Source organism: Scyliorhinus torazame, chromosome 3 (assembly GCF_047496885.1).
Source record: "Scyliorhinus torazame isolate Kashiwa2021f chromosome 3, sScyTor2.1, whole genome shotgun sequence".
NCBI lineage: Eukaryota > Metazoa > Chordata > Chondrichthyes > Carcharhiniformes > Scyliorhinidae > Scyliorhinus > Scyliorhinus torazame.
This window is the reverse complement of record NC_092709.1, coordinates 202442873-202470291: the sequence shown is the minus strand read 5'-3', so window position 1 is coordinate 202470291 and position 27419 is coordinate 202442873. Positions and strand designations below refer to the sequence as shown.

The 27419-nt window shown below is 51.3% G+C and overlaps 1 protein-coding gene across 2 annotated transcripts in view; it reads left to right on the top strand.

Annotated features, from left to right (window-relative positions):
* Positions 1-27419, top strand: part of usp46 (ubiquitin specific peptidase 46) — a 112171-nt gene that overhangs the window by 67258 nt on the left and 17494 nt on the right. For both annotated transcript variants that reach the window (XM_072496758.1, XM_072496757.1), the window contains 3 exons: positions 12409-12485; positions 22861-22944; positions 23677-23874. In XM_072496758.1, coding sequence (XP_072352859.1) covers positions 12409-12485; positions 22861-22944; positions 23677-23874 — 359 coding nt within the window. The remainder of the gene's footprint in view (positions 1-12408; positions 12486-22860; positions 22945-23676; positions 23875-27419) is intronic.

The following is a 27419-nucleotide window of genomic DNA, read 5'->3' as shown; positions in this document are numbered from 1 at the left end:
AAAGGTCTGGAAGGGGCTCCCTAGATTGCCGGGATACACCCTGCTGGAGCGACTGCTGCTTCCGGATGTGGAAGGAGAGGGAAGAATTGGGAATATATATAAGTGGCTGGGGGAGCAAGGAGGTGGGTGGGTGGTGAAGTTCAAGGAGAAATGGGAAGCGGAGTTGGGAATGGAGATCAATTGGGGAGTATGGAGTGAGGCACTGCGAAGGGTAAACGGAACCTCCTCTTGTGCAAGGATGAGCCTGATACAGTTTAAGGTGGTGCACAGGGTGCATATGACTTTTTTTATAAATGTTTTTTATTGGGTTTTTGAACAAAGTATATTTACCGTTATGTACACAGGATAAGAAATATATATATATGCACTCCAAAACAAACCAATGAAAAGAAAATAGTAAATATTTATTTTTTAAAAATAGAATAACAAATAAAGTAGAATAACTGGTAGAGTATTGTCCACCAGCTCAGCAGCAGAAACTCTGTACAACTGGCAAAATTATTTACAACACATAAGTAGGCGACTGTTTGCCGGAGGGAGGGAGGGGTGGGGGGGGGGGGTGGAGACCGGCGAGGTAAATATACATTCGGGTGCCGGAGAGACAATTACAGTGGGCAATACTCGAATGGGTTTGGTGTTGTTGTCGCTGGCTTCTCCCGGACAGATCTCGCTGCCGTCTCGCGCTCACCGCCACTTCTGCCGTTCCTCCCGTCTTTCGTCATCATTCTCCTCGTTCCCTACTCCTGGAGATGCCCTGTTCGTTATTGTATCCCGTGCCTTTCTTCCGGCTCTCATTTTCCTGCCTCCTCCCCACCTCCCTGATTCTCCTCTCTTGTTCCCTGTCTCTTCTTCTCCTCCCCCCAACCCCCAGTGGTTCGCTTTTCTTTCCTCGTAGGCTTAGCTACTCCCCACTGATTCTTGGCTGCCTGGCTATTCTTCCTCTCGTTCGTTGGCCACAAACAGGTCCCGGAACAATTGCGTGAATGACTCCCACGTTCTGTGGAAGCCGTCGCCTGACCCTCGGATGGCGAATTTGATTTTCTCCATTTGGAGGGATTCTGAGAGGTCAGACAGCCAGTCTGCAGCTTTGGGCGGTGCTGCTGACCGCCAGCCGAGCAGGATTCTACGGCGGGCGATCAGGGAGGCAAAGGCAAGGGCGTCTGCCCTCCTCCCCATATAGATCTGGCTAGTCCGAAACCCCAAAGACCGCCACTTTCGGGCATGGCTCCACCCTCACCCCCACCACCTTGGACATTGCCTCGAAGAAGGCTGTCCAGTACCCCACAAGTCTGGGGCAAGACCAGAACATGTGGACGTGGTTGGCCGGGCCCCCTTGGCACCATTCACATCTATCCTCCACCTCCGGGAAGAACCTACTCGTACGGGTTCTTGTTAAGTGGGCTCTATGTAGCACTTTTAGCTGCGTCAGGCTGAGCCTTGCGCACGTGGAGGTGGAGTTGACCCTATGCAGTGCTTCGCTCCAGAGTCCCCACCCTATCTCAATCCCCAGGTCCTCCTCCCATTTCTTGTTGTGTACAGTACGGTGTCGGTCCTTTCTATCAGTCGGTCATACATGTCACTACAGTTCCCTTTGTCTAGTATGCTTGCGTCCAGTAGTGTCTGTTGTGGCGGTTGTGGGTATGTCCTTGTCTCCTTTCGTAAGAAGTTTTTGAGCTGTAGATACCTTCGCTCATTCCCCCTGGCTAGCTGGAATTTCTCTGTCAGTTCGTCCAGTGTTGCCATCCTGCATCCGTGTATAGGTCCCTGATTGTCAGTGTCCCTCCGTCCTGCCCCCACCTTTTGAAGGTGGCGTCAGTCAGCGCTGGTGTGAACCTATAGTTAGTGCAGGGGAGCTTTGTCCGACATTTTGGTCAGGCCAAATTGCTGCCGTAGTTGGTTCCAGGATTGGAAGGTGGCTATCACCACCGGGCTGCTGCAATGTTTTTTGGGTGGGGATGGGAGTGCCGCCGTGGCGAGGGCCCGGAAGGAGGTCCCCATGCAGGAGGCCTCTTATGCACGCACCCACTCGGCTTCTGGCTCCTTGTTCCATCCCCTTATTCGCTCGGCCGTCGCCGCCCAGTGGTAGAATTGTACGTTTGGGAGGGCTAGCCCCCCCTGGATTTTGTTTTTTGTAGGCCCCCCCCCCATACGAACACATGATTAGTTTGTCCAGCGCTTTGAAAAAGGCCTTGGGGATGTAGATCGAAATGGGTCTAAGTAGGAAGAGGTACCTGGGCAGTACATTCATTTTGATCATCTGGACCCTCCCCGCGAGGGAGAGTGGGAGTGTGTTCCATCTTTTCAGGTCCTTTTTTACTTCCTCTGTCAGACTGGTGAGGTTCCATTTGTGGATCCCTTTCCAGTCATGGGCTATTTGGACCCCCAGGTAGCGGAATTTGTGTCGGGCTTGTTTAACGGCAGTCCCATTAGTGCTGCCCCCCCTACTTGTGGGTGTACTGGGAAGATCTCGCTTTTGCTCATGTTGAGTTTGTAGCCCGAGAAGGCGCCAAACCCTTTCAGGAGCGCGATGATTCCGCCCATGCTGCTCTATGGATCCGAAATGTAGAGGAGCAGGTCATCTGCATAGAGTGAGACTCTGTGCTCTCTGCTGCCCCTTCGGATCCCCCTCCAGCTTTTTGCCGCTCTGAGAGCAATTGCTCATGTTTCGATCGCTAGAGCGAACAGCAGCGGGGACAGTGGGCATCCTTGTCTGGTTCCCCTGTGTAGCTGCATCGGGAGTTGGTATTGTTGGTACATATGCTCGCCATGGGAGCGTCGTATAGGAGCTTTACCCAGGCGGTGAACCCTGTTACAAGCGCGAACCGCTCCAGTACATCTGAGGTATTTCCATTGGACTCTGTCGAAGGCCTTTTCTGCATCTAGGGAGACGATCACCTCTGGTGTCCTCTCCCCAGAGGGGGTCATTATCACGTTCAGCAGGCACCTGATGTTCGAGGTAAGCTGTCTAACTTTGACAAAGCCCGTCTGGTCCTCTGCGACCACCTCAGTTACACAGTCTTCTAGCCTTTTGGCTAGGATTTTGGCCAGAATTTGGCGTCTGCATTCAGCAGTGAGATGGGTCTGTATGACCCACATTCCGTTGTGTCTTTGTCTTTCTTAGGTATCAGCGCGATTGAGGCCTGTGCTAGCGTGGGTGGCATTGTGCCCCTAGCTAACGAGTCTGTGAACATCTCCCGCAGGTGCGGGGCCAGTGCTGTCGCAAATATTTTGTAGAAGTCCGCCAGGAACCCGTCATGTCCCGGCGCCTTCCCCGCCTGCATGGAGCCAATGCTGTCCATGATCTCTCCCAGTGCTAGTGGTGCTTCCAAGCCCCGTTTTCTGCCCCCCCCCCCCCCCCCCCCCCCCCCCCCCCCCCCCGACTGGCATGTCCAGTCCATCAAGGAACCATTTCATCCCGGACTCCCCCATTGGGGGCTCTGAGGTGTACAGCCCTTGGTGGAAGGCCTTGAAGGGTTTGTTGATCTTTTCTGGTTCTGTTTCTAACGTGCCTCTGGTATCCCTGATTTGTGCAATTTCTCTGGTGGCTGCCTGCTTTCTCAGCTGGTGTGCCAACAGGCGGCTGGTTTTGTCTCTGTGTTTGTATAGGGTCCCACGTGCCTGGCGGAGTTGGTGCACTGCTTTCCTGGTGGAGAGCAGGTCAAGGTTCCTTTGAAGCTCTTTCCTCTCTGCCAGGACCTCTTATGGTCGGGGCCTAGGAGTATTTACGGTCTACCTCCAGTATGGAGTCGACCAGCTGCTGCCTAGCCGTCCTTTCCTCCTTATCTCTTCGCGCTTTGAAAGCGATGATTTCCCCTCTTTGTATGGCCTTTTGTGCTTCCCAGAATGTGGAGGGTGAGACCTCCCTGTTCTGGTTGTTCTCTGTGTACTCTGCTATGGCCCGTGATATCCTTTCGTTGAAATCCTTGTCAGCTAGTAGGGCGAAGTCCAACCTCCATGTGGGGCGTTGGGCCCTGCGCGTCTCCAGCCTCACGGCCATGTAGTGTGGAGCATGGTCTGATACCACAATTGCAGAGTATTCCACTTTGTCTATCCCCGGAAGCACCGTTTTCCCCACCACAAAGAAGTCAATTCTGGTGTATACGTTGTGTACTAGAGAGAAGAAGGAGAATTCCTTCTCCCCTGGGTGCGCGAACCTCCGCTCCCATGTGCTCCATAAAGTGACTGAGTTCCCTTGCCATGATTGAGGTTTTCCCCGTTTTGGGGTTTGATCTGTCTGTCTTTGGGTCCTGTACACAGTTGAAGTCCCCTCCCATGATTAGTCGATGCGTCGCTATGTCAGGGATTTCTGCCATAGTTGTCTTGATGAAGCTTGTGTTGTCCCAGTTGGGTGCATACACGTTAACTAGTACTACCGGTGCCCATCCAGGGCCCGGTGGTACGCGCTCCTGCTGACCATGACGTACCGTCCCCCTGGGTCCGTAACCGTCCTTGTCGCCCTAAACATTGTCCTTTTGCCGATCAATATCGCCACCCCCCCTGGCCCTTGTCCCATAGCAGGAATGGTAGGTTTGTCCCACCCAGCCCTTTCTTACCCACAGTCGGTTCTGCTCTCTCAGGTGTCTCTTGGAGGAAGACTATGTCGGCCCTCATATTTCTTAGGTGGATGAGGACTCTGGATCTCTTCACTGGGCCATTGAGTCCCCTTACATTCCAGGTGACTATCCTGGTGGGGGGGCTTCTGCCCCCTCGCTCCTGTGGGATTAACCATACTTACCCGGTGGACGCGCTCCTGCCCTCCGGAGTTTCCCTTTGTTAGGGGGCCGTCCAGGATGGCCGCTGTCACTGCTCTCTCCATGCGGTTGGGTCCCTGCGCTCCGGGGTTTCCCTTTGTCCCGGGGGCACCCGACATGGCCGCCCACTGTGCGTCCGCCATGCGGGTGGTCCCCTGCACTCTGGGGGTCTCCCTTCACCCAGAGACCGTACTGGGTGGGTGCTTGCAGCGATTCCTTCTTTCGAGCCCTTGGTTGTGGCACTTTGTAGCCCTATTCCTTTTCTAACCTTGTTTGTCCCTCCTTCCCTGTGTCGTGTCTCCCCCCCCCCCCCCCCCCCCCCCCCCCCCGGGGTCTCCCCCTCCCTGTGTCCCCCCCACCCCTCTCCCGGTCTCGCCCTTTTCTCCCCCCTCCCGCCTGTGTTGAGCGGTCCCCACCCCACCCTCTGGAGTTACTGTCTCGCTTCTCCCCTGCCCAGCCTCTGCGGTTTTCTGCCCGCTCTTCCTCTCTCCTACCCTGCACTCCTCTTGCTTGCTCGCCCTTCTCCGTTACTCTCGTTCCCTCGTGCTGGGGCCTGGCCTCTCACCTGAAGCGGTCCCTCGGGCAGTGGTTTGCTCTTTGTTCAGGGTGCGCTCGCCGTGACGGGTGTGGGGGATCCTGGCGTTGCCCCTTGCCAGGGGCCCCTCATTTCTACCCTCGCTGGTGGTTTTCCAGCCCATGTTCTTCGACAAACTTGTTTGCTTCGGCAGGGGCTGTAAAGAAGTATTCTCTTTCTTGGTATGTGACCCAGAGTTTCGCTGGGTGCAGCATGCCAAAACGCACTTTGCTCTTGTGAAGAGCTGCTTTCGCTCTATTAAACCCGGCCCGTCTCCTGGCTAGGTCTGCCCTAATGTCCTCGTAAATTTTAATGCCGTGTCCTTCCCATTTGCAGGTTCTGTTTTTCCTGGCCCAGCGCAGGATTGTTTCCCTATCTTGGTACCGGTGCAGTTTAGCTATAACTGCTCTCGGGTGGTCCCCTGCCTTGGGCTTCGGGCGCAGCGACCGGTGTGCTCTGTCCATTTCTGGTGGGTTGGGAAAGGTTTTCCTCCCCACTAAGTTGGCCAGCATCTCAGCCACATATGTTGTGGGGTTTCTACTCTCGATCCTCTCTGGTAGGCCCACTATCCTGACATTTTGCCGCCTCGAGCGGTTTTCCTGGTCGTCCACCCTGCCCTTCAGGCTCCCCTCTGTTGTGCCCAGTCTCGTCACCTCACTCTCCAGGGCTGTGATCCGGTCGCTCATGTCAGTCGCTGCTTTCTCCAGCTCCTTAATGGTCGCCTCTTGGGCTTCCAGTTTCTCCCTTGGGCGTCCAATTTCTCCTCTGCTCTGTCCAGGGCCTTGGCCATTGCTGCCTGCACTGCGGCCTCTATAACTGCCCTAGCCTCTGCCTTGTTTATCTGCTGATGTTCCCTCAGCGCATCGGCAAAGGCTACCTTCCAGTTCCAGCTCCCACCTGGCCCCGGGAGAGACTGCACCTGTCTGCCCAGCTCTCTCTGATGCGGCAATACTTCCGTTCTGCTGCTTCGTGCGCTGATTAGCTCGTCTGAACTGGCTCGCCCATTGCCCCGTCTGCCTTTGGTGCCCCTCCTCCCTCTGCTTTGGCTCCCTTCTGGCATTTTTTCCCCCCCCCTTTTTTTTTTTCCTGTTTCTTCCCTTTTTCTTCTCCCCTCCCTTCTCTCCCTTACCACTTTATTTTTCCTCTTTTATAAAATTCTCAGGTGAACTTGTTTTGGGTGAGAAAAAGAGAGAAGAAAAAAAAGTGCCAAAAGAATTTAAAGTTTTAAAAGTTTAAAAGTTTTCTTTTCAGAGTTTTGTTTTTGCAAAAGTTCTTTTTTCCTTCCTTTTCCCTCACTCACCCAGGGCGAGAGAGAGAGAGGCTTCTGGTCGGGAGTCCCTCTTTGTTCCTGCCTCATGGTGGTCGCGCCGGTGGGGGTCGGTCGGTCAGTCCCCGCTTCGTTCCCTGCTGCTTGGTCCGGGCCACCGCTTGTCGCACCCTGCGCTCTCCTGCTTGGGGAGGAGGGGGGGGGATTGTCGGTCGCTCCTCCGTTCCTTCCTCCCTGCAGGTTCGGCCCCCGCTTCGGTCTGGGTTGCTGCTTCGGTCCTGGCCACCGCTTGTCCTGCCCTGTGCTCTGCTGCCGTGGGGGGGGGAGAGAAAGGGGGGGGATCGCTCTGCTCCCGAGGGCCCAGTTCCCCTTCTCCCGATTTTCTTTTACCCGGAGACCCCCTGAAATAGCCCTGACTTCGTGGACCTGCGGGAGCCTTTTTGCTGCGACCGCTCCGCTCACATACGCCACGGGAAGTCCCGGGTTGTGAAAAATTGGGAAGATTCTGGGCGGGAGTGTTCGCAGTCTTCGCCAGGATTGTGGAGGAGGGAGTGGACCCGGACCCTTTGGTGGTGATATTTCGGGTTTTAGAGAAGCCGGAGCTCATGGAGAAGAGGAAGGCCGATGCCTTGGCCTTCGCCTCTCTGATTGCACGGTGACGAATTTTGCTGGCGTGGCAGTCTGCATTGCCACCAGGGGTAGCAGCATGGTTGGGTGACCTGTACGACTTCCTGCGGTTAGAGAAGATGAAGTATGAGTTAAGGGGCTCAGCAGGGGAGCTTGAGAAAAGGTGGTGGATGTTTGTGACTGTGTGTGAGGAGCTGTTTGTCGTGGGGGGGGGGGGTGAAAAAGGAGAAAAATCTGTACAAACTGTATAGTTGATTGTTGGGAAGAATGTTTCCCGGGGGTGTTTATTTGCTGTAACCTGTTTGGATAAAATGCGTTAAAAAAAAAAGATGATGGTTGGGCCTAGGGCACTACCGCGAGGAACTCCTGCAGTAATGTCCTGTATCTGAGATGATTGACCTCCAACCACCACCACCATTTTCCTTTGTGCCAGGTATGACTACAACCAGCGGAAAGTTTCCCCACTTTAACTCGGGCTTCTTGATGCCATACTCGGTCAAATGCTGCCTTGATGCCATGGGCAGTCACTCTGACCTCACCTCTGGCATTCAGCTCTTTTGTCCATGTTTGAACCAAGGCTCGAATGAGGTCAGGAGCTGAGTGACCCTGGCAGAACCCAAACTGAGCATCCATGAGCAGGTTATTGCTGAGTAAAGTGCCGCTTGATAGCACTGTTGACTCCTTCTATCACTTTGCTGATGATGAGAATAGACTGATAGCCCAGTAATTGGCCCGGTTGCATTTGTCCTGTTGTGTACAGAACACAACCTGGGCAATTTTCCACATTGCTGGGTAGATGCCTGTGTTGTACTGGAACAGCTTGGTTAGGGGTGTGGCAAGTTTGGGAGAACAAGTCACATATTTTACCACCTAATGTTTTTATTTGGTCTTAGAATTGAGGAGAACTTATTTAAAGAATGTACATTTTTACTTTTCTGAATTGGTCAAACCACACTCCTCCTCGATAGAGTGCTGTGTTGTCAGAGGGGCTGCTCTTTAGAGAAAATGTTAAGGTGATGTGAAGTTAATTTCCCCCAAAGTGATAGCAGGATTCAATGAAGTGATTTTAATTCACTCCATGTGACATCAAGAAGTGGCTGAAGACCCTGTACACTGCAACGGCTGTGGACCTTGACAATATCCCAGCATTAGTGTGGAAGACTTGTACTTTAGAACTAGTCCAGCCCCACGGCGAAACTGTTCCAACAAAGCTGGCATCTACCCGGCGTTGTGGAAAATTGTCCCAATTATGACCTGTCCAAAAGAAAAGGAGGACAATCCAACCCGGCCAATTACTGCCCCATCAGTCTGCTCTTGACCGTCAGTAAAGTGATTGAAGGGCTGGTCAATGGTCAATAGTGCTATGAAGCAGTACCTGCTCACTGATGCTCAGCTTAGTTTCTACCAGGGCCACTCGGCACCTGACCCTGTTACAGTCTTGGTCCAAATGTGGACAAAAGAGTTGAACTTGAAGTGAGAGTGACTGCACTTGACGTCAAGTCAGCATTAAGAATGAGATAAGCATCAAAGAGCCCGAGAAAAACCCTTGCCTCTTCTATGAAACAGTGATTCTGATCATTGGTTTCCTGCAACACTCGCTATCAACCCTCCCGTCCTCAGCTTGCTCGCCTCGGGTGTCCCCTCCGCTGCCTCTTCTCTTGGGTCCTCTTCCGTCTGCTCCGCTGCCTCGCCTCGTGGGTCCTTCTCCGTCTGCTCCGCTGCCTCGCCTCATGGGTCCTCCTCCGTCTGCTCCGCTGCCTCACCTTGGGTCCTCCTCCGTCTGCTCCGCTGCCTCGCCTCATGGGTCCTCCTCCGTCTGCTCCGCTGCCTCGCCTCATGGGTCCTCCTCCGTCTGCTCCGCTGCCTCGCCTCATGGGTCCTCCTCCATCCGCTTCACTGCCTCGCCTCATGGGTCCTTCTCCGTCTGCTCTGCTGCCTCGCCTTGGGTCCTCCTCCGTCTGCTCCGCTGCCTCGCCTTGGGTCCTCCTCCGTCTGCTCCGCTGCCTCGCCTCATGGGTCCTCCTCCGTCTGCTCCGCTGCCTCGCCTCATGGGTCCTCCTCCATCCGCTTCACTGCCTCGCCTCATGGGTCCTTCTCCGTCTGCTCCGCTGCCTCGCCTCATGGGTCCTCCTCCGTCTGCTCCGCTGCCTCGCCTCATGGGTCCTTCTCCGTCTGCTCAGCTGCCTCGTCTTGGGTCCTCCTCCGTCTGCTCTGCTGCCTCGCCTCATGGGTCCTCCTCCGTCTGCTCCGCTGCCTCGCCTCATGGGTCCTTCTCCGTCTGCTCAGCTGCCTCGTCTTGGGTCCTTCTCCGTCTGCTCTGCTGCCTCGCCTCATGGGTCCTCCTCCGTCTGCTCCGCTGCCTCGCCTTGGGTGTCGTCCTCAGCTTGCTCGCCTCGGGTGTCCCCTCCGCTGCCTCTTCTCTTGGGTCCTCTTCCGTCTGCTCCGCTGCCTCGCCTCATGGGTCCTTCTCCGTCTGCTCCGCTGCCTCGCCTCATGGGTCCTCCTCCGTCTGCTCCGCTGCCTCACCTTGGGTCCTCCTCCGTCTGCTCCGCTGCCTCGCCTCATGGGTCCTCCTCCGTCTGCTCCGCTGCCTCGCCTCATGGGTCCTCCTCCATCCGCTTCACTGCCTCGCCTCATGGGTCCTTCTCCGTCTGCTCTGCTGCCTCGCCTTGGGTCCTCCTCCGTCTGCTCCGCTGCCTCGCCTCATGGGTCCTTCTCCGTCTGCTCAGCTGCCTCGCCTCATGGGTCCTTCTCCGTCTGCTCCGCTGCCTCTCCTCATGGGTCCTTCTCCGTCTGCTCAGCTGCCTCGTCTTGGGTCCTTCTCCGTCTGCTCTGCTGCCTCGCCTCATGGGTCCTCCTCCGTCTGCTCCGCTGCCTCGCCTTGGGTCCTCCTCTGTCTGCTCCGCTGCCTCGCCTCATGGGTCCTTCTCCGTCTGCTCCGCTGCCTCGCCTCATGGGTCCTTCTCCGTCTGCTCCGCTGCCTCGCCTCATGGGTCCTCCTCTGTCTGCTCTGCTGCCTCGTCTTGGGTCCTTCTCCGTCTGCTCTGCTGCCTCGCCTCATGGGTCCTCCTCCGTCTGCTCCGCTGCCTCGCCTTGGGTCCTCCTCCGTCTGCTCCGCTGCCTCGCCTCATGGGTCCTTCACCGTCTGCTCCGCTGCCTCGCCTCATGGGTCCTCCTCCGTCTGCTCCGCTGCCTCGCCTTGGGTCCTCCTCTGTCTGCTCCGCTGCCTCGCCTCATGGGTCCTCCTCCATCCGCTTCACTGCCTCGCCTCATGGGTCCTTCTCCGTCTGCTCAGCTGCCTCGTCTTGGGTCCTCCTCCGTCTGCTCCGCTGCCTCGCCTCATGGGTCCTCCTCCGTCTGCTCCGCTGCCTCGCCTCATGGGTCCTCCTCCGTCTGCTCCACTGCCTCGCCTCATGGGTCCTCCTCCGTCTGCTCCGCTGCCTCGCCTCATGGGTCCTCCTCCGTCTGCTCCGCTGCCTCACCTCATGGGTCCTCCTCCGTCTGCTCCACTGCCTCGCCTCATGGGTCCTCCTCCGTCTGCTCCGCTGCCTCGCCTCATGGGTCCTCCTCCGTCCGCTTCACTGCCTCGCCTCATGGGTCATCCTCCATTTGCGGAGCTGCCTCGCCTCATGTGTCCTCCTCCGTTTGCGGAGCTGCCTCGCCTCATGGGTCCTCCTCCATCCGCTTCACTGCCTCGCCTCATGGGTCCTCCTCCATCTGCTCCGCTGCCACGCCTCATGGGTCCTCCTCCATCCGCTTCACTGCCTCGCCTCAAGGGTCCTCCTCCGTCTGCTCCGCTGCCTCGCCTCATGGGTCCTCCTCCGTCTGCTCCGCTGCCGCGCCTCATGGGTCCTCCTCCGTCTGCTCCACTGCCTCGCCTCATGGGTCCTCCTCCGTCTGCTCCGCTGCCTCACCTCATGGGTCCTCCTCCGTCTGCTCCACTGCCTCGCCTCATGGGTCCTCCTCCGTCTGCTCCGCTGCCTCGCCTCATGGGTCCTCCTCCGTCCGCTTCACTGCCTCGCCTCATGGGTCATCCTCCATTTGCGGAGCTGCCTCGCCTCATGTGTCCTCCTCCGTTTGCGGAGCTGCCTCACCTCATGGGTCCTCCTCCATCCGCTTCACTGCCTCGCCTCATGGGTCCTCCTCCATCTGCTCCGCTGCCACGCCTCATGGGTCCTCCTCCATCCGCTTCACTGCCTCGCCTCAAGGGTCCTCCTCCATCCGCTTCACTGCCTCGCCTCATGTGTCCTCCTCCCTTTGCGGAGCTGCCTCGCCTCATGGGTCCTCCTCTGTCCGCTCTGCTGCCTCTCCTCATGGGTCCTCCTCCATTTGCTCCGCTGCCTCTTCTCACGTGCACACCCACCTGATGCTCACCACCGCCGCCTGGCCTTTGCCGTAGTGCTTTTCCCCGACAGCTGCTCGGGTCCGAGGCAACTCAACTATTTGAATTCTTTTCCCCTTCTTTCCCCAACACTTTGCTTCTCATCCAATCACATCACTGTCTGGTTTTGTTCTGCATTTATTCGAGGCATGGTGTGTTTCATCGTAAATCCACCCGAGTGGCATGTAACATTGTGTCACAAAAGTACCCGGAAATGACCATCTCTGACTCGAACCATTGCCCTTTGACCTTTATCAGTAAAGGAAGTCAGCACAAAAGTCATGAAGACTTATTTTCTCTACCGGGTTGTCTAATTTAGTTGCCTAACCCTGCAAGTTGGGTCCTTCCAAGTTCATGCCCCATTGCCATTTTCAAGTTGCTGTGGAATTTCATTTCACCATACTATCAGCTAATGTGTTTCAGAACTTAACCATCCGTGTGAGGAGATTTCTCTTCATTTGCCCTCTAAATTTATCGCTGGTTGCCATCCCACTTGCCAGAGGAAATCGAGCAAGCAGGGTGTAACTATCCCTGCATAATTTTGAATACCTCTATAATCGTAGTGCGCAAAGACAATAATTCCCCAGATGGTCCCATCTTTCCACATAACTGAAATCCCTGGCCTTATTCTGATTCACCGCCTCTGTACTCTCCCCAGAGCCTTTTCATTCTCCGTAAAGTACGGTGCGTGGAATTGTACACCATGCTCCAGCTGTGACCTATTTGTGAAGGTTTTGCATGACTTCCTTGTTCTTGTATTCAGTGCCCCAATGAACTAATTTTACTGCCTAAATGGGTAATTCTACAGGTTAGCAGCAAAGATGAAGATTTTCTGGATCTTTCAGTTGACGTGGAACAGAACACATCAATTACACACTGCCTCAGGTAAGTCGTGATCACATTAGTATCTGAAAGATTGCATGCATAAAGCTGTCTTTTTAAGGCAATAATTTTGACTCCAATCAAGCTTATAGAGACAGAGGTTTGATTTATCTAAAACTGGCATTCCTCTCCATTTCTTTTGTTTTTCCAAGTATTGTTTGACAGAAGCAGGAAAAACTACCAGGGATCCTGAAATCCTCATTTAGCAAATTGGACATTCTGAAGGGGATTAGCATTCCAAACTGTAAATACTTTAACTCCAGTGGCTTCCAGCAGTAGCCGTTGCAGCTTAAATTCTGGTGTGTTCGTGTCTATTGGACTGTGTAGTGAAAGAATAAAAATAGAATGATGAACGAGGAAAAGAATGCCTTACTTTTACACACTTTCAGGCAGCTCACATCTACACGATTATTAATTTAAAAGTTCATTTTAACACACTCATCCATTCACCCGCCTGAAGTGTGAAGCAGAATTGTGAGCCTGGTAAAAATGGGGAGATCAGGGGCGAAATTCTCCTACCCGCCCCGCCACATTTCTGCCCCGACCGGCCGGCGGGAGTCTCCGTAACACCGGCCGGTCAATGGGGTTTCCCATTGTGGGGCAGCCCCACGCCGTCGGGAAACCCCCGGGCGCCGGCAAAACGGAGACTCCCGCCGGCGGAGAATGACGCCCCAGTTCGCCATGAGATCTCTGTTGATATTTTTTGATTGTTAGGAGTAAAAACTTAAAATTGTTGGAAATACTCAGCAGGCCAGCTAGCATCAGAGTTGACGTTTCAGGGCAATGACTTCTCATTAGATCTGAATGAGGGTCGGAAAGAACGAATATAATAGGATGGAAGGGAAGACCAATTAAATGATAAAAGGGATGATTGGTGCAAGGCAAATGGGAAAGATAACGTAGCAAGTTGAAAAACTAAAAACAGTTCTGGATGAAGTGTACATAGATAGCAGCAGAATTGTTACCCAGCAACTGCTGCCTGGAAAAGTAAACTGGTGGTTATGATAAATTGTTGAATTCCCTGTTGATTCCAGAAGGTTATAAAGATAAGGGGCATGATCCACTGGCCGTGTTGTGCTCTTGCTTGAGCATGGTGCGGCCGGTGGATGATGGGCAAGGCCTCCCACGAGCTTCCTGGCAGCCTTCATGCCTCGCAGGATCTACCCAAGTTCCGCGAGGCGTCAGAGTCAGAGTGATGCCCAAAAGGGGTGAGACCCAAGTCGGTTTTAAACCAACTTCGATGATCTTACCCGGGATCTCCTGGGATCTACCGGCTTCCCCAGCGAGGCCGCAGCTGGGTGCTGTTCAGCACTGGTCCACACAAGGTGGAACAGGCGAACGGCACCTGGGCAGGGGTTATGGGGAAAAGGCAGGAGAATGGGGATGAGAAAAATATCAGCCATGATTGAATGGCAGAGCGGACTCGATGGGCCGAGTGGCCAAATTCTGCTCCTTGGTCTTATGGTCGTATTGGCACTGCCACCCTTGCACTGTGGAGTACCGGGCCGTTACCAATGCCCCCAGACTTGTGTCCTTACACAAGGCCACCTCTACCACTCTCACACCGACCGCTCCCCCACTACACATTTACGAATCATGGCTATATTTGCCACCCAGTAGTAGTTCCTAAAGTTCGACAGTGTCAGCCCCCCCCCCCCCCCCCCCCCAATGGCTCCGCTCCAGCAGCACTTTCTTTCCTCGTGGGGTTTTATCCGCCCACACAAAACCAGAGATCACCCTATTCACCCGCTTAATAAAGGCCTTTGGTATAAAAATAGGGAGGCACTGGAAAACAAACAGAAATCTTGGGAGGACCGTCATTTTTATGGTCTGTACCCTCCCCGCCAGAAACAACGGGAGCATGTCCCACCTCCGAAAGTCCTTCTTCATTTGTTCAACTAACCGGGTCAAATTTAATTTTATGTAACTGCTCCCAGCCCCGAGCCACCTGAATTCTCTAGTAACAAAAACTCCCTCCCACCACTTCAAACGGCAACTCCCACAGTCTCCTCTCCTACCCCCTCGCCTGGATCACAAAAACCTCACTCTTGCCCATATTCAATTGTCCCGGGGCCTTGCCCGACTTCATGGCCTCCAATCCCTCTACTACTACTACAATCCCGATTGGGGCTCTCAACCCCTCCACTAACCTTTCCTCCACCTTCGGAAACTCCAGCCCTTCCATAAACTGCCTCATCCTCTCCACCCCAGCTGGGGGTTCCGACTCATACAGCCGACTATAAAACTCCATGAAACCCCATTCACCTCTGCTGGGTCCACGACCGTGTTCCCCCCTTCGTCCTTCACTCTTCCTATCTCCCTGACCGCCTCCCTCTACCTTAGCTGGTGTGCTAGCATCCTACTGGCCTTCTTCCCATACTCCTATATCGCCCCTCTCGCCTTCCCTGTGGATAACAGATCACACTCCATCTGCAGCTTCTGCCACTCCTTCAACAGTCCCGCCTCCGGGGCTTCAGAATACCTTCTGTCCACCTGGAGTATTTCCCTAACCAGCCTATCCATCTCTACCCGCTCCACCTTCTCCCTATGAGCCCGTATCAAAATTAGCTCCCCCCTAACCACTGCCTTCAACAATTCCCGTACCGTTGCTGTTGAAACTTCCCGTGTCATTTATCTCCAAATAGTTCTGAATGGCCTCCCTCACCCGCCCGCACACCCCCTCATCTGCTAAACACTCAGCATTCCTGAAAGAAATGGAATTAAACAGGAATTCTGCTTTTTCTCCTCCCTACTTTCCTCTCCCTAAATCCTGTTGAAAATGCATTCAGGGAAGATGGACAAATGTTTAGTTTTCTGTCCTTTACTTCCCACAGGGAAATACGACTTTCAGCTGTCCTCTTTACTCAGCCCCATTAGAGTTTTATCAAAAGTTAGAAACTTGCCACTATTTGGGTTTATGAATGTGAATCCTTTTCCAACATCTTAACGTTGTACATTGCTGACTTCCAGTGGCGGCTATGAAGGAGTAGGTTGCACATTTGGTGGTTCCCGCTCGGGTCGGAACTTTGGACCTTTTTCCCTGATTTTTTTGTTGGATCTAAAGTGGAAAATTGGTGTTGGACGCAACTGTGACGAGGAATCCTACATCAGTGCATGGAGAAGCGGACCAGGAGTGCTCGCAAAGGAAGAAATAGGCGAACGGAGAAGGCTTGGGCTGAGGCTGCAGCAGCAGAAAGCATGGTGGACAACCTGAGTACTGGCTCGACGACCCAGCGGTCGACGGAGCAGTTGATGCAGTTCATACAGGAGGGCTTTGCCAAGCAGAAACAGGAACGCTTAGACCCGATAAGGAGTCGATTGCGTGGCTGAAGCTCTGACTGGTGCTCAAGATCGTGCGATCCAGAAAGTGGAGAAAGAACTGACTGAGCATGAGGAGCACCAAGCTGCAGTGGAGTTGAAGGTGAGGCTACTGAGAGACCAGCAGAAAAGGCTCCAGGAGAAGGTGGAGGACCTAGAGAACGGGTCCCGCCCCCAGAACCTGAGAATCGTGGGTCTCCCAGAGGGATCCGAAGGAACGAATGCAGGGGCATACATAGCGGGTATGTTTAAGAAGCTACTAGGGGAGGGGACGTTCACCCGACCCTTAGAGGTGGACAGGGCGCACAGAGCGCTAGCAAGGAAGCTGTGTGTAGGTGACCCCCCCCCCCCCCCCCCCCCCCTTGAGAGAAATGGTGGTGAGATTCCACAGTTATCTGAACAAGGAGTGCATTCTACGGTGGGCCAGGCCGACATGGAGCTGCAAATGGGAGAACAGCATCCTGCGAATATATCAGGATCTGAGCGCGCACGTGGCCAGGAGAAGAGCAGGGTTCAACCAGATAAAATCGACCCTTTTTAAGAAGAAGGTAAAGTTTGGACTGCTGTATCCGGCCCGTCTTTGGGTTATTCACGAAGCGCAACACTTCTACTTCGAGTCGCCCGTGGAAGCGATGGACCTCGCTAGAAGGAAAGGGCTGGTAGCGGACTGAAGTGTTTGGACTGAACTTTGCTGCAGTGTTCATGTTTTTTTTGTTATTTTTAAAAGGGAAGACATTTTTTTGTCTTTGGTCGTTACTTGTAATACCTTCTGTATTGATTTGGGGTCTGCATTTGCATTTGCACTGATGGGGGATGGAGTTGTGAATGTTAGATGTTGGATCTTTTTGATTTTCCTTGTGTTTCTTTTGGGCAATTGGCTTGGGATTGTTTACATTTGCATATGTGGGTGGGGGGGGGGGTGAGAGAACAATAGGTGGGAAAATGTTTGGCGCCATGGGCGGGGGCCACCAGCTAGCTGGGCGGGCTAGCTCACGGAAGCGCAGTGGGGGGTGAGCAGATGGTATGCTTGTTGAAGGGGGCTGTGTGTATAGTGCTGTTACTAGGGGGGAGAGGGGGGAGAAATGTTAAATGTTCGGCTGACGGGGGAGGGACTTTTGCTGTGGGACAATAGGGAGGTCTGGGACGGAGGCTGCTGGGGGGCGGGCTGGAGACTGGCCCATGAAAGGTGATGGCTGATCAGCGTGAGGGGAGGGGGGGGGCGGAAAGAGGGGGAGAAGCCCCCCAACCAGGCTGATCACATGGAACGTAAGAGGGCTAAATGGGCCAGTTAAAAGGGCACGCGTGTTCGCACATTTGAGGGGACTGAAGGCGGATGCGACAATGTTTAAGGAGACGCACCTTAGAGTAACTGACCAGGTCAGACTAAGGAAGGGATGGGTCGGACATGTTTTTCACTTGGGGCTGGACTCTTAAGACTAGAGGGGTCGCGATCCTGATTAATAAGCGAGTGTCATTCGAAGTGGGAAGTATAGTTGCGGACATGGGGGGGGGGGGGGGGGGGGGGGGGTGGTCGGTACATTGTGGTCAGTGGGAAACTGGAGGGGCTGCCTGTGGTACTCGTGAATGTGTATGCGCCGAATTGGGATGATGTGGAGTTCATAAAGAGGATGTTGGGGAAGATCTTGGACCTGGATTCGCATAAGCTGGTCATGGGGGGGACTTCAACACAGTCCATTAACCCAGGGCTAGACCGATCTAACTCGAGGACAGGCAGGGTGCCGGCAATGGCAAAGGAGCTAAAGGGGTTTACGGAGCAAATGGGGGAGCGTGGGGGGTTGTACCCATGGAGACTTGGGCGGCCGAGTGGGGGGTGGGGGGGGGGGTTGGACCCATGGAGATTTGGGCGACCGAGTTGGGGGGGGGGGGGGTTGGGACCCATGGAGATTTGGGCGGCCGAGAGTGAAGGAGTTTTCCTTCTACTCGCACGTGCGTAAAGTGTACTCTCGGATTGACTTTTTAAAATCCTGAATAGGACTTTACTGACTGGGGTAGTGGACACTTGAGTATTCAGCGATCACGATCTCGGATCATGCCCCACACTGGGTTGACCTACAGGCGAGCAAGGAGGGAAGTCAGCGCCCGCACCGGAGGCTGGACGTGGGACTTTTAGCTGATGAGGAGGTGTGTGGGCGGCTGACGAAATGTAACCAGAACTATCTGGAAGTCAACGACACGGGGGGAGTTTCGGATGCAGAGGTCTGGGAGGCACTGAAGGCAGTGGTTAGAGGGGAGCTGATCTCGATACGGGCTCACAGGGAGAAGCCAGACAGAGCAGAGATGGACCGACTGATAAAGGAAATACTACAGGTCGACAGGAGGTATGCGGAGACCTCCGAGGCAGGGCTTCTAAGGTAACGACGGAGGCTACAGGCGGCTTGTTAACTACAGGGAAGGCGGTGGAGCAGCTAAGGAAGGCGAGGGGGTCAATCTATGAATATGGGGAGAAGGCCAGTGGAATGCTTGCGCAGCAGCTTAGAAAGCAGGAGGCGGCCAGGGAAATTGGGAAAGTAAGGGACAGGGATGGGAACCTGGTCGGAGATTCAGCTGGGGTCAATAAGGCATTCGAGGAATTCTACAGGGTTCTATGAGTCGGAACCCCCAGCTGGGCCGGAGGGGATGAGGCAATTCTTAGGGAGGCTGACGTACCCAAAGGTTGACAAAGACTTGGTAGAAGGGCTGGGGCCCCTATCGGGTTGGAAGAGATAGCAGATGGGCTGAAGGCCATGCAGTCGAGTAAAGCCCCAGGACTGGATGGGTACCCCATGGTGGAGTTTTACAAAAAGTTCTCTGGGATGTTGGGGTCACTGCTGATGAGGACATTTAATGAGGCAAGGGAGAGAGGGGGGCTTCCCCGACGATGTCACAGGCCACTATCTCATTGATCCTGAAGCGGGATAAGGACTGAAGACTGCATTCCGGATGTGATTGGGGAGGACCAGACAGGATTTGTTAAGGGGAGGCAGTTGGCAGCCAATGTAAGAAGGCTGTTGAACATTATCATGATGCCCCCAGAGGGTAGGGACGTAGAGGTAGTGATCGCAATGGATGCAGAGAAGGCATTTGACCGGGTGGAATGGGAGTATCTGTGGGAGGTACTGGGCGGGGCTTCATTGACTGGGTTCGGCAGCTGTATCAGGCTCCCGTAGCAAGTGTTCGGACGAACAGGCTGACATTGGGCTATTTTAGGATGCCCCCTCTCCCTGCTGTTGTTCGCACTGGCCATAGAACCACTGGCAATTGCGTTGAGAGCCTCAAAGGGCTGGAAGGGGCTGGTCTGGGTGGGTGGTGGAGCACAGAGTCTCGCTATACGCAGACAACCTGCTTCTATATGTTTCGGACCCATTGGAGGGATGGAAGAAATTATGGGGATTCTGGGGGATTTTGGCTGGTTTTCGGGCTACAAATTGAACATGGGGAAAAAGCGAGATGTTCGCGATCTAGGCAAGGGGGCAGGAGAGGCGATTGGGGGAGCTGCCGTTTAGAGTGGTAGGGGGAAGGCTTCGGTACCTAGGCATCCAGGTGGCGTGGGAATGGGAACGGCTGCACAAGCTTAATCTGGCCCGACTAGTAGACCAAATGAAGGATGATTTTCGAAGGTGGGACCCGCTCCTGCTGTCACTGGCTGGGAGGGTACAGACAGTGAAAATGACGGTTCTCCCGAGATTCCTGTTTGTGTTTCAGTGCCTCCCCATCTTTATTCCTCGGTCCTTTTTTAAACGGGCCAACATGGTGATCTCTGGCTTTGTATGGGCGGGTAAGACCCCGCGAGTTAAAAAGGGGATGTTGGAGCGCAGCCGGGATGAGGGCGGGTTGGCGCACCCGAACTTTAGTAATTATTACTGGGCGACGAATATAGCCATGCTTAGGAAGTGGGTGGGGCGGGGGGTCCGTGTGGGAGCGAGTAGAGGCGGCATCTTGTAAGGACACTAGTTTGGGGGTGTTGGTAACGGCACCTCTGCCGTTCCTGCTGGCACGCTACTCCACCAGCCCCGTGGTAGTCGCGGCCCTGAGAGTCTGGGGGCAATGGAGGAGACGTGGGAGCAGAGGGAGCATCGGTCTGGTCTCCAATTTGCAATAATCACCGGTTTGCCCCGGGGAGGCTAGATGGAGGGTTCCAGAGATGGCAGAGAACCGGGATCAAGAGGGTGGGAGATATGTTTATAGAGGGGAGCTTTTACAGCCTGAGGGAGTTGGAGGAGAAATTTGAATTGACAGGAGGGAATTAATTTAGTTACCTGCAGGCGCGGGACTTCCTACGCAGTCAGGTCTCGACCTTTCCGCTCCTACCACCAAGGGGGATACCGGACAGGGTAGTTTCCAGAGTGTGGGTGGGAGAAGGAAAGGTTTCAGACATTTATAAGGAGCTTATGGGGTCAGAGGAAACACAGATCGAGGAGCTGAAACACAAATGGGAAGAGGAGTTAGGAGGAGAGTTAGAGGCTAGTCTCTGGGCAGATGCGTTGAGCAGAGTCAACGCGTCCACAACATGTGCCAGGCTTAGCCTGATACAGTTTAAGGTCGTTCACTGGGCCCACATGACAGTGGCCCGGATGAGCAGATTCTTTGGGGTGGAAGATAGGTGCGCAAGGTGTGCGGGCGGACCAGCAAACCATGTCCTTATGTTCTGGGCATGCCCGAAGATTAGGAGATTCTGGCAGGGGTTTGCGGATGTCATGTCCAAAGTGTTGAAAACAAGGGTGGCACCAAGTCCAGAGGTGGTGATTTTCGGGGTGTCGGTAGATCCGGAAATCCAGGAGGAGAAAGAGGCAGATGTTCTGGCCTTTGCCTCTCTGGTAGCCTGGAGACTGATATTATTAACTTGGAGGGATTCAAAGCCCCCGAAGTCGGAGACCTGGCTAACTGACATGGCCAGCTTTCTCTGTCTGGAGAAAATCAAGTAGGGTTCGCCCGGAGGTGCAGCTGTTCGTCGACTTCTTTGAGGAAAATTAACAGTAATCAGAAGGGGGGGCTGTGGGGTTAGAAAAGGTAAGACCTGTGAGAGAGGAAGACGGCTTTTGCACTATGTTTATAAATGTATGTACACTGTTTCTTCTGTTATAGTTATAAAACCATAAATACCTCAATAAAATGTTTATTTAAAAAAAAAATATTGCACATTGCTGCATAAAATAATGGCAACAGAGAAAGAAGTCAATTGTCCTGTCATATCCATGCCAGTTCACTAAGAGCAATTCAGCTGGTCCCACTCCCCCACCCTTTCCCTGTAACCCTGCATACTTTTTTTCTGTTTAGGTGTTTATCCAATACTCTTTTGAAAGCCACAATTAAATCTGCACCCACCATACACGCACTCTGGGAATGCATTGCAATGAGTTTTTTTCTGGTTAGGAAAAGAAAAGTAACTTTAAGTGATTTTTGTGTGTGTTTGAGAAAGAGCTACAATGTGATGACGACATATAGTTGCTTAGCAACGAGGCCCTTGTAAGGGAAAATAAACCCGTTCTTTAGTTTTGCTGGAACATCTCTCTCAGCTTTTCTAGAAGAAAGGCCATACAATGGGGCTAATGGCTAAGAAAGCCAATGTCAGAAATCTAAAGGACAGCTACTTCAGGAAACTAAGATGCGTTTCCAGGGAGCCTGAAGTTAAAGAAACAAGGAGGAGCTGGGAGCAGAACAGGGTACTGTTCATTTCAAGTCACACAATTGTAAAGGAGCTGGTGGTTAGTGAGTATCAAAGATACCTGAAGTGGCTCTAAGGTTTGTGATATCTTATTACGGTTTGAGACGTTAATTGAAATAATTGTGGAGCAATCGTTGGCTGGATATCGGAATTTATATGTGTGTAAAAGCAGTCAAGACAAAGAAATCAAAAGGTTTGGTGTAAAACCTGGCTGGGTTGGCTGGTAGAAGGGTGTAGATTCACTGTTCAAAAGAGTTCTTTGGAAAACGTGTGGTGGATTTTGGAATGCAACCTGCTGATGGAAAGTCTTATTGCGAGAGAAGATTTTAAAACATGTTTTTGAAATGTATTCGGAGAAGAAAGCCACAGATACTAACTTGGGTTCAGAGTGGTGTGTGTGTTTGACCACAGCCAATCTGTGCGTTTCAGAAAAGGACTTTGTGTGCTAATGAGACCATTGTAGCTTCAAATGTAGCTTTGACAAAGTCATCCAGACTCGACATTAGCTCCCTTCTCTCTCTACAGATGCTGTCAGACCTGAGATTGACGAGTATTTTTTGTTTTTGTTCCAGATTCCAGTATCCGCAGTAATATGCTTTTAGCTTCAAATGTACTGTCATCTGTGTTGATCTTAAAACCTTTGTGTAATTGTTAACCTTGGGGGGCAGGGGAAGGGGAGGTTGGAGGGGAGGAGAAAGGAATATATTGTAATACATTTTTTTCTATTTAACAAATGCTTTTTTCTGTTGTTAAAACAATTTTTTAGTGAAATTTACAATAATTTGTGTCAGGGTTCCATCCCGGGACCTTCCCGTCCAATTATATCATCAACTGGGATCGTAACACTTGTCTCTCCATTGGTTCTTTTGCCATTTATCTTCTAGTGGTGTCCTCGTTCTTGACCTTCACCACCTGGAACAGTTTATCTGATTCTACTGTCTGTTTGAATTTGAACACCATTATTACATTTCCTTTCATCCTTCACTTTAAGGCGAAAAAAAATCCAGCTGCTCAAATCTATCCATGCAACTAAAGTCCCTCATCACTGGAACCATTCTCTCAAACCTTCTCTGCACCCTCTCTGAAGCCGTCACATCCCTTCTAAAGTGCATTGCTGAACCAGTGTTTTATAAAGATTCATCGTCGCTTCCTTGCTTTTATGCTCTGCCTCCATTTGTGCCTCGGTGTGGTGATCTCACTGCTCAACTTTACTGTTTGCTGACCGTCCCTTTCAAATCCCAATTGTCTATAAATTACAATGTTGCTTGAACCTTCCTGCGCAGTCGATTTTCTTTTGTAAAGTCTATTTTTTTTTAATAAAAGTCACAGAAATTATTTCTTCAGTGTTTTACAAGCACGGCGATACTGATGTGATATTTTTACAATTTTAATTTGCAGAGATTTCAGCAACACAGAAACACTGTGCAGTGAACACAAGTATTATTGTGAAACATGCTGCAGTAAACAGGAAGCTCAGAAAAGGTGAGCATGTAACAAGTATGTAATATGTAATTTAGTATTGTCATTTCATGAAGTTTGTAGATAAATATTCCTTTCACTAATTTGAGTACCTTTTTTCTTTGTGGCTGATTTGCAACAATGTTTTAGATAAAACTGCCAAACAAATCATATTTAAATCACTAGCCTGTGCTTAATCTATGCCAGGTATTAGTTAGGGTTAGGAACAACTGAACGCATAAGACATATTACGGTAATGAGGAAGTGGGAATCAAATTACTCTTGTGTTTGTCAGCAATCAATAACCAGATGAATAGAAACAAAGAAAACCTGCATTTATATAGTTATATCACATCTCTATATACCCCAAAACGCATTTTTTAATCCATGGCATTACTTTGTGTGATTTACAGTTTAACATATATTGCTCTTCCAGGTGAAAATTATCCTGTTATTTGCTGTATTACTCTGTAGAATGTCTTTGGCTGGGTGCAAAGTAATGCAGAGTCCCCATTGATCACCCATTAAAACTGGAATCAAAATTTCCTTATATATATTTTGCTTTTGTCTTCTGCAACTAATCACGCACATCTGGACTTGTCTTTTGACTATCGTGAGATTTGTCATTCACTGTTTCATTTACTGGCTGAAAATGTCATCTTGGTTGGATCATTTTAAAAGACCACTGCATGAGCAGCAGTGAGTGTGCATTTATTATATAAACCTTTCTATACTGATTTTGTCTTTGGTTGACAGAATGTGCGTGAAGAAGCTACCTATGATCCTTGCGTTACACTTGAAGAGGTTCAAATACATGGAACAATTGCATCGATACACAAAACTCTCTTATCGAGTAGTGTTTCCACTGGAGCTGAGGCTGTTTAATACGTCTGGAGATGCTATTAATTTGGACCGCATGTATGATCTGGTGGCTGTTGTTGTTCACTGTGGCAGGTTTGTTACAAGAGAGAATTTTCACTAACTGCTTCTGAGCCAGTTCTTCGAGTAACCTAGTTGTACTCCTGTAATTTGAGAGGGGAATGGATTTCATAATTGAGAAACTGTGGAATAGTAGAATATGCTTCATTTAACTATCAGGAACTGCATCATGGTTGGATCCACAATTGTGTTCATGGAGTTGGCTCCATTGCCATGCTGGAAAGTATGGACTCCCCAAGTTCTCTGCAAAGTCTTTTGCCAAGTTAATGCTGACTCCTCTATGCACATTGACATTGATCGCAGGGTTTCCAATGCAGCAAAGATTTCAGTGTGAATATTCATCACTATTCTTCTGCATGGTGCCCCATCAAAGCCCTCCATGTGTGACCTCTTTGGCTAGCTGACACCTGTGCTATCCTTGCCTTCTACCCTAATTGCAATGCACCTCTGCCAAGTTTCTCACCATGTGCCGATCCTGTTTTTAATCTATCCTGGTAGATACACATACTGTCAGTTTCTGAACAGGTGGCTGCAAGTGTGCAATCCAGTAATGGTGCAGTGTCTGCATCACTCCCTTCTTGGGTGTTCGTCGACTGCCTGGCCAGGTTACACTTCTTGGATATCTGAAGGAAGAATGCACAAGGGTTAGGTTATAGTGAGGAGAGGATGTAAAGTAAGAGGTGCATAGTATTACCATCACAAGTTTGTAAGTCAGAAGACAGAAAGGGATGATTGAGAAGTGGGATGTGAGAACGAGCATCAGGTATAATAACATCACCTCAAAAGATACTACTGGCTGCAGTCTTGATAATGGCCTGTCCAGTATGACCAGCACTATCTTCTCCATAGAGTTTAGGACATGTAGGCACACTATTCTCCCCCTCTTCATCTGACCATTTTTATAAAGGAGAGGAAATTGTCAATGCGTGTCCTGCAATATGGGTGATGTGGCTGTCATGGTTTAATATCTGACACTTCAAGCTGTCAGATGCGTGTGTGAAGCTTGCAGAATGTTAAGTATGTGAGAGTGAGCTGAGCATATTAATGTTAATTTTGAGCTTTAATTGATGGAGATTGTAGGTGAGTGATGGAGATGTGGTACGGTGTGGGATATGGCATTTGAAGATGCATTCTTAGACCTTGATCACTTGCATGAGGTCATTAGAAGTTTCCTTTGCCACTGCACCTGAGTCCTTGAGGGCTGCTCTAGTGGCATCGAACTTGGCGGCTATCTACTTCCACAGCCTTCTCACCAGGTGTCTAGAAAGCCTTCTGGCACCCCTGAGTATATAGACCATCTCTCATTTCCACTCCCTCCATCAAGACCTCCAGTTCAGCGTCAAAAAACCTTGGAGCCTGTTCTCTGACCAACCATTTCTTTGTTATAGTTGGGTTACTTCCCTTTCCATCAACACGAGTAGCTTGATAACACCATGACTGTCCAAGCTGGCCAATTTCTGAAGGTAATAGCAGCCAAACTAAACTTGCAACAGGTGGTGAGGGGAAAAACTCTTTGACCTCCCCCTTATCGATCTGCCTGTTACAGATGTGACTGTCGATTGCAGTATTAATAGGGCTGTCCACTGCTCAGTCCCCGACGAGATGGAGTCCCCTTGTCATACTGAGGACAGCCTCACTTGTGTCAAGTGACATTACCACCATGTTAAATAGGATAGATTCAGAACAGAATTGATAGCTTCACATTTGGCACCCATGAGGTCCTATTGGCCTGAGAATGCTATCATCTGTAACGAGAGGGACCAGTTTCCCTGCCGCAGTGGCATCTATCCATGACCGTATAGATCGGAGTGAGTTGTGGAAATAAAAAAGACCCATGTTTGCACTGTGAAAACCCTTTTATCGTCTTGTGTGGCGCTATCATGGTGCTGAATGGGATAGATTCGGAACTGATCTAGGAGCTCAAAACTGGACATCCATGAGGTACTGTGGGCCATCAGCAGCAGAATTGCATTCGACCACAAGCTGTAAACTCATAGCCTTGCATATCCTGCACTCTACCATTACCATCAAGCTAAGGAATCAATCCTGGTTCAATGAAGAGTGCAGGTGCAGCACCAGGCTTACCTCAAAATGAGGTGTCAACCTGGTTACGCTACAACACACGACTACTTGCATACAAAACAGTGGAAGCAGTATGTGAGAAACAGAGCTAAGCAATCCCACAATTACTGGATCAGATTAAAGCTCTGCGATCAGGAGGAGGCTTCACAGATATCCCCATTCCAATGATGGGGGAGCTCAGCATATTAGTGTAAAAGAGGAGGCCGAAGCATGTGCAACCATCTTCAGGCAGAAGCAATTGGCTACTCTATTTTGCCCTCTTCCTGAGGTCCCCAAAATTACAGATGCCAATCTTCAGCCAACTTGATTCAATCTATGTGGTATCAAGAAACAGCTGAAGGCACTCGATATTGCAAAAGCTATGGCCTCTGATAATATTCCGGCAATATGTCACTGAAAACTTGTGCTCCAGAATTTGTCATGCCCCTAGCCAAGCTGTTCCAATACAGCTACAAAACTGGCATCTATACAGCAATGTGGAAAATTGCCCAGGTTATGATCCGTACACACAAAACCGGTCGAATCCTATCAGGCCAATTACTGCCCCACCAGTCTACTCTCGATCATGATAAAGTGAAGGAAGGTGCTGTCGCCAATGTTATCAAGCAGCACTTGCACAGCAATAACCTGTTCACTGGCGCTTAGTTTGGATTCAGCCAGGGCCACTCCGCTCCTGACCTCATTACAGCCTTGGTTCAAACATGGACAAAAGAGCTGGGCTCCAGAGATGAGATGAGAATGACTGCCCTTGACATCAAGGCAGCATTTGACACAGTATGCATCAAGGAGATTGAGAAAAACTGGAGTCAATGGGAATTCTAGAGCAAACTCTTTAGTTGGAGTCATACCTAGCACAATGGAATATGTTGTGATTGTTGGAAGCCAATAGTCTCAGTCCCGGGGCATTCCTGAAGGAGTTCCTTGGGTTGTTCCCCAGGCTCAACCCACTTCATTGCTTCATTCAATGACCTTCCTTCCATCATATGATCAGGCGTGGAGATGTTTGCTGATGATTGCATAATGTCAGTACCGTTTGTAACTCCTTAATACTGACATAATCCGTGTCCATATGCAGCAAGACATGGACAACTTTCAGGCTTGCGCTGATGAATGTCAAGTGACATTCGCTCCACAGAAGTGCCAGACAAAGACCATCTCCAACAAGAGAGAATCAAATGATCTCCCATTTAGTGTGATTATCATCTATGAATCTTCCACTATCTAAATCCCGGAGATTACCACTGACCAGAGCTGAACAGGACCAGGCATTTATATACTGTGGCTACAATAATAATAATCTTTATTGTCACAAGTAGGCTTACAGTAACACTGCAAGAAGTTACTGTGCAAAGCCCCTATTCGCTACAGGCCGAGGGAGAATTCAGAATGTCCAAATTACCTAACCGCACGTCTTTCGGGACTGTGGGAGGAAACCGGAGCACTGGGAGGAAACCCACGCAGACACGGAGAACGTGCAG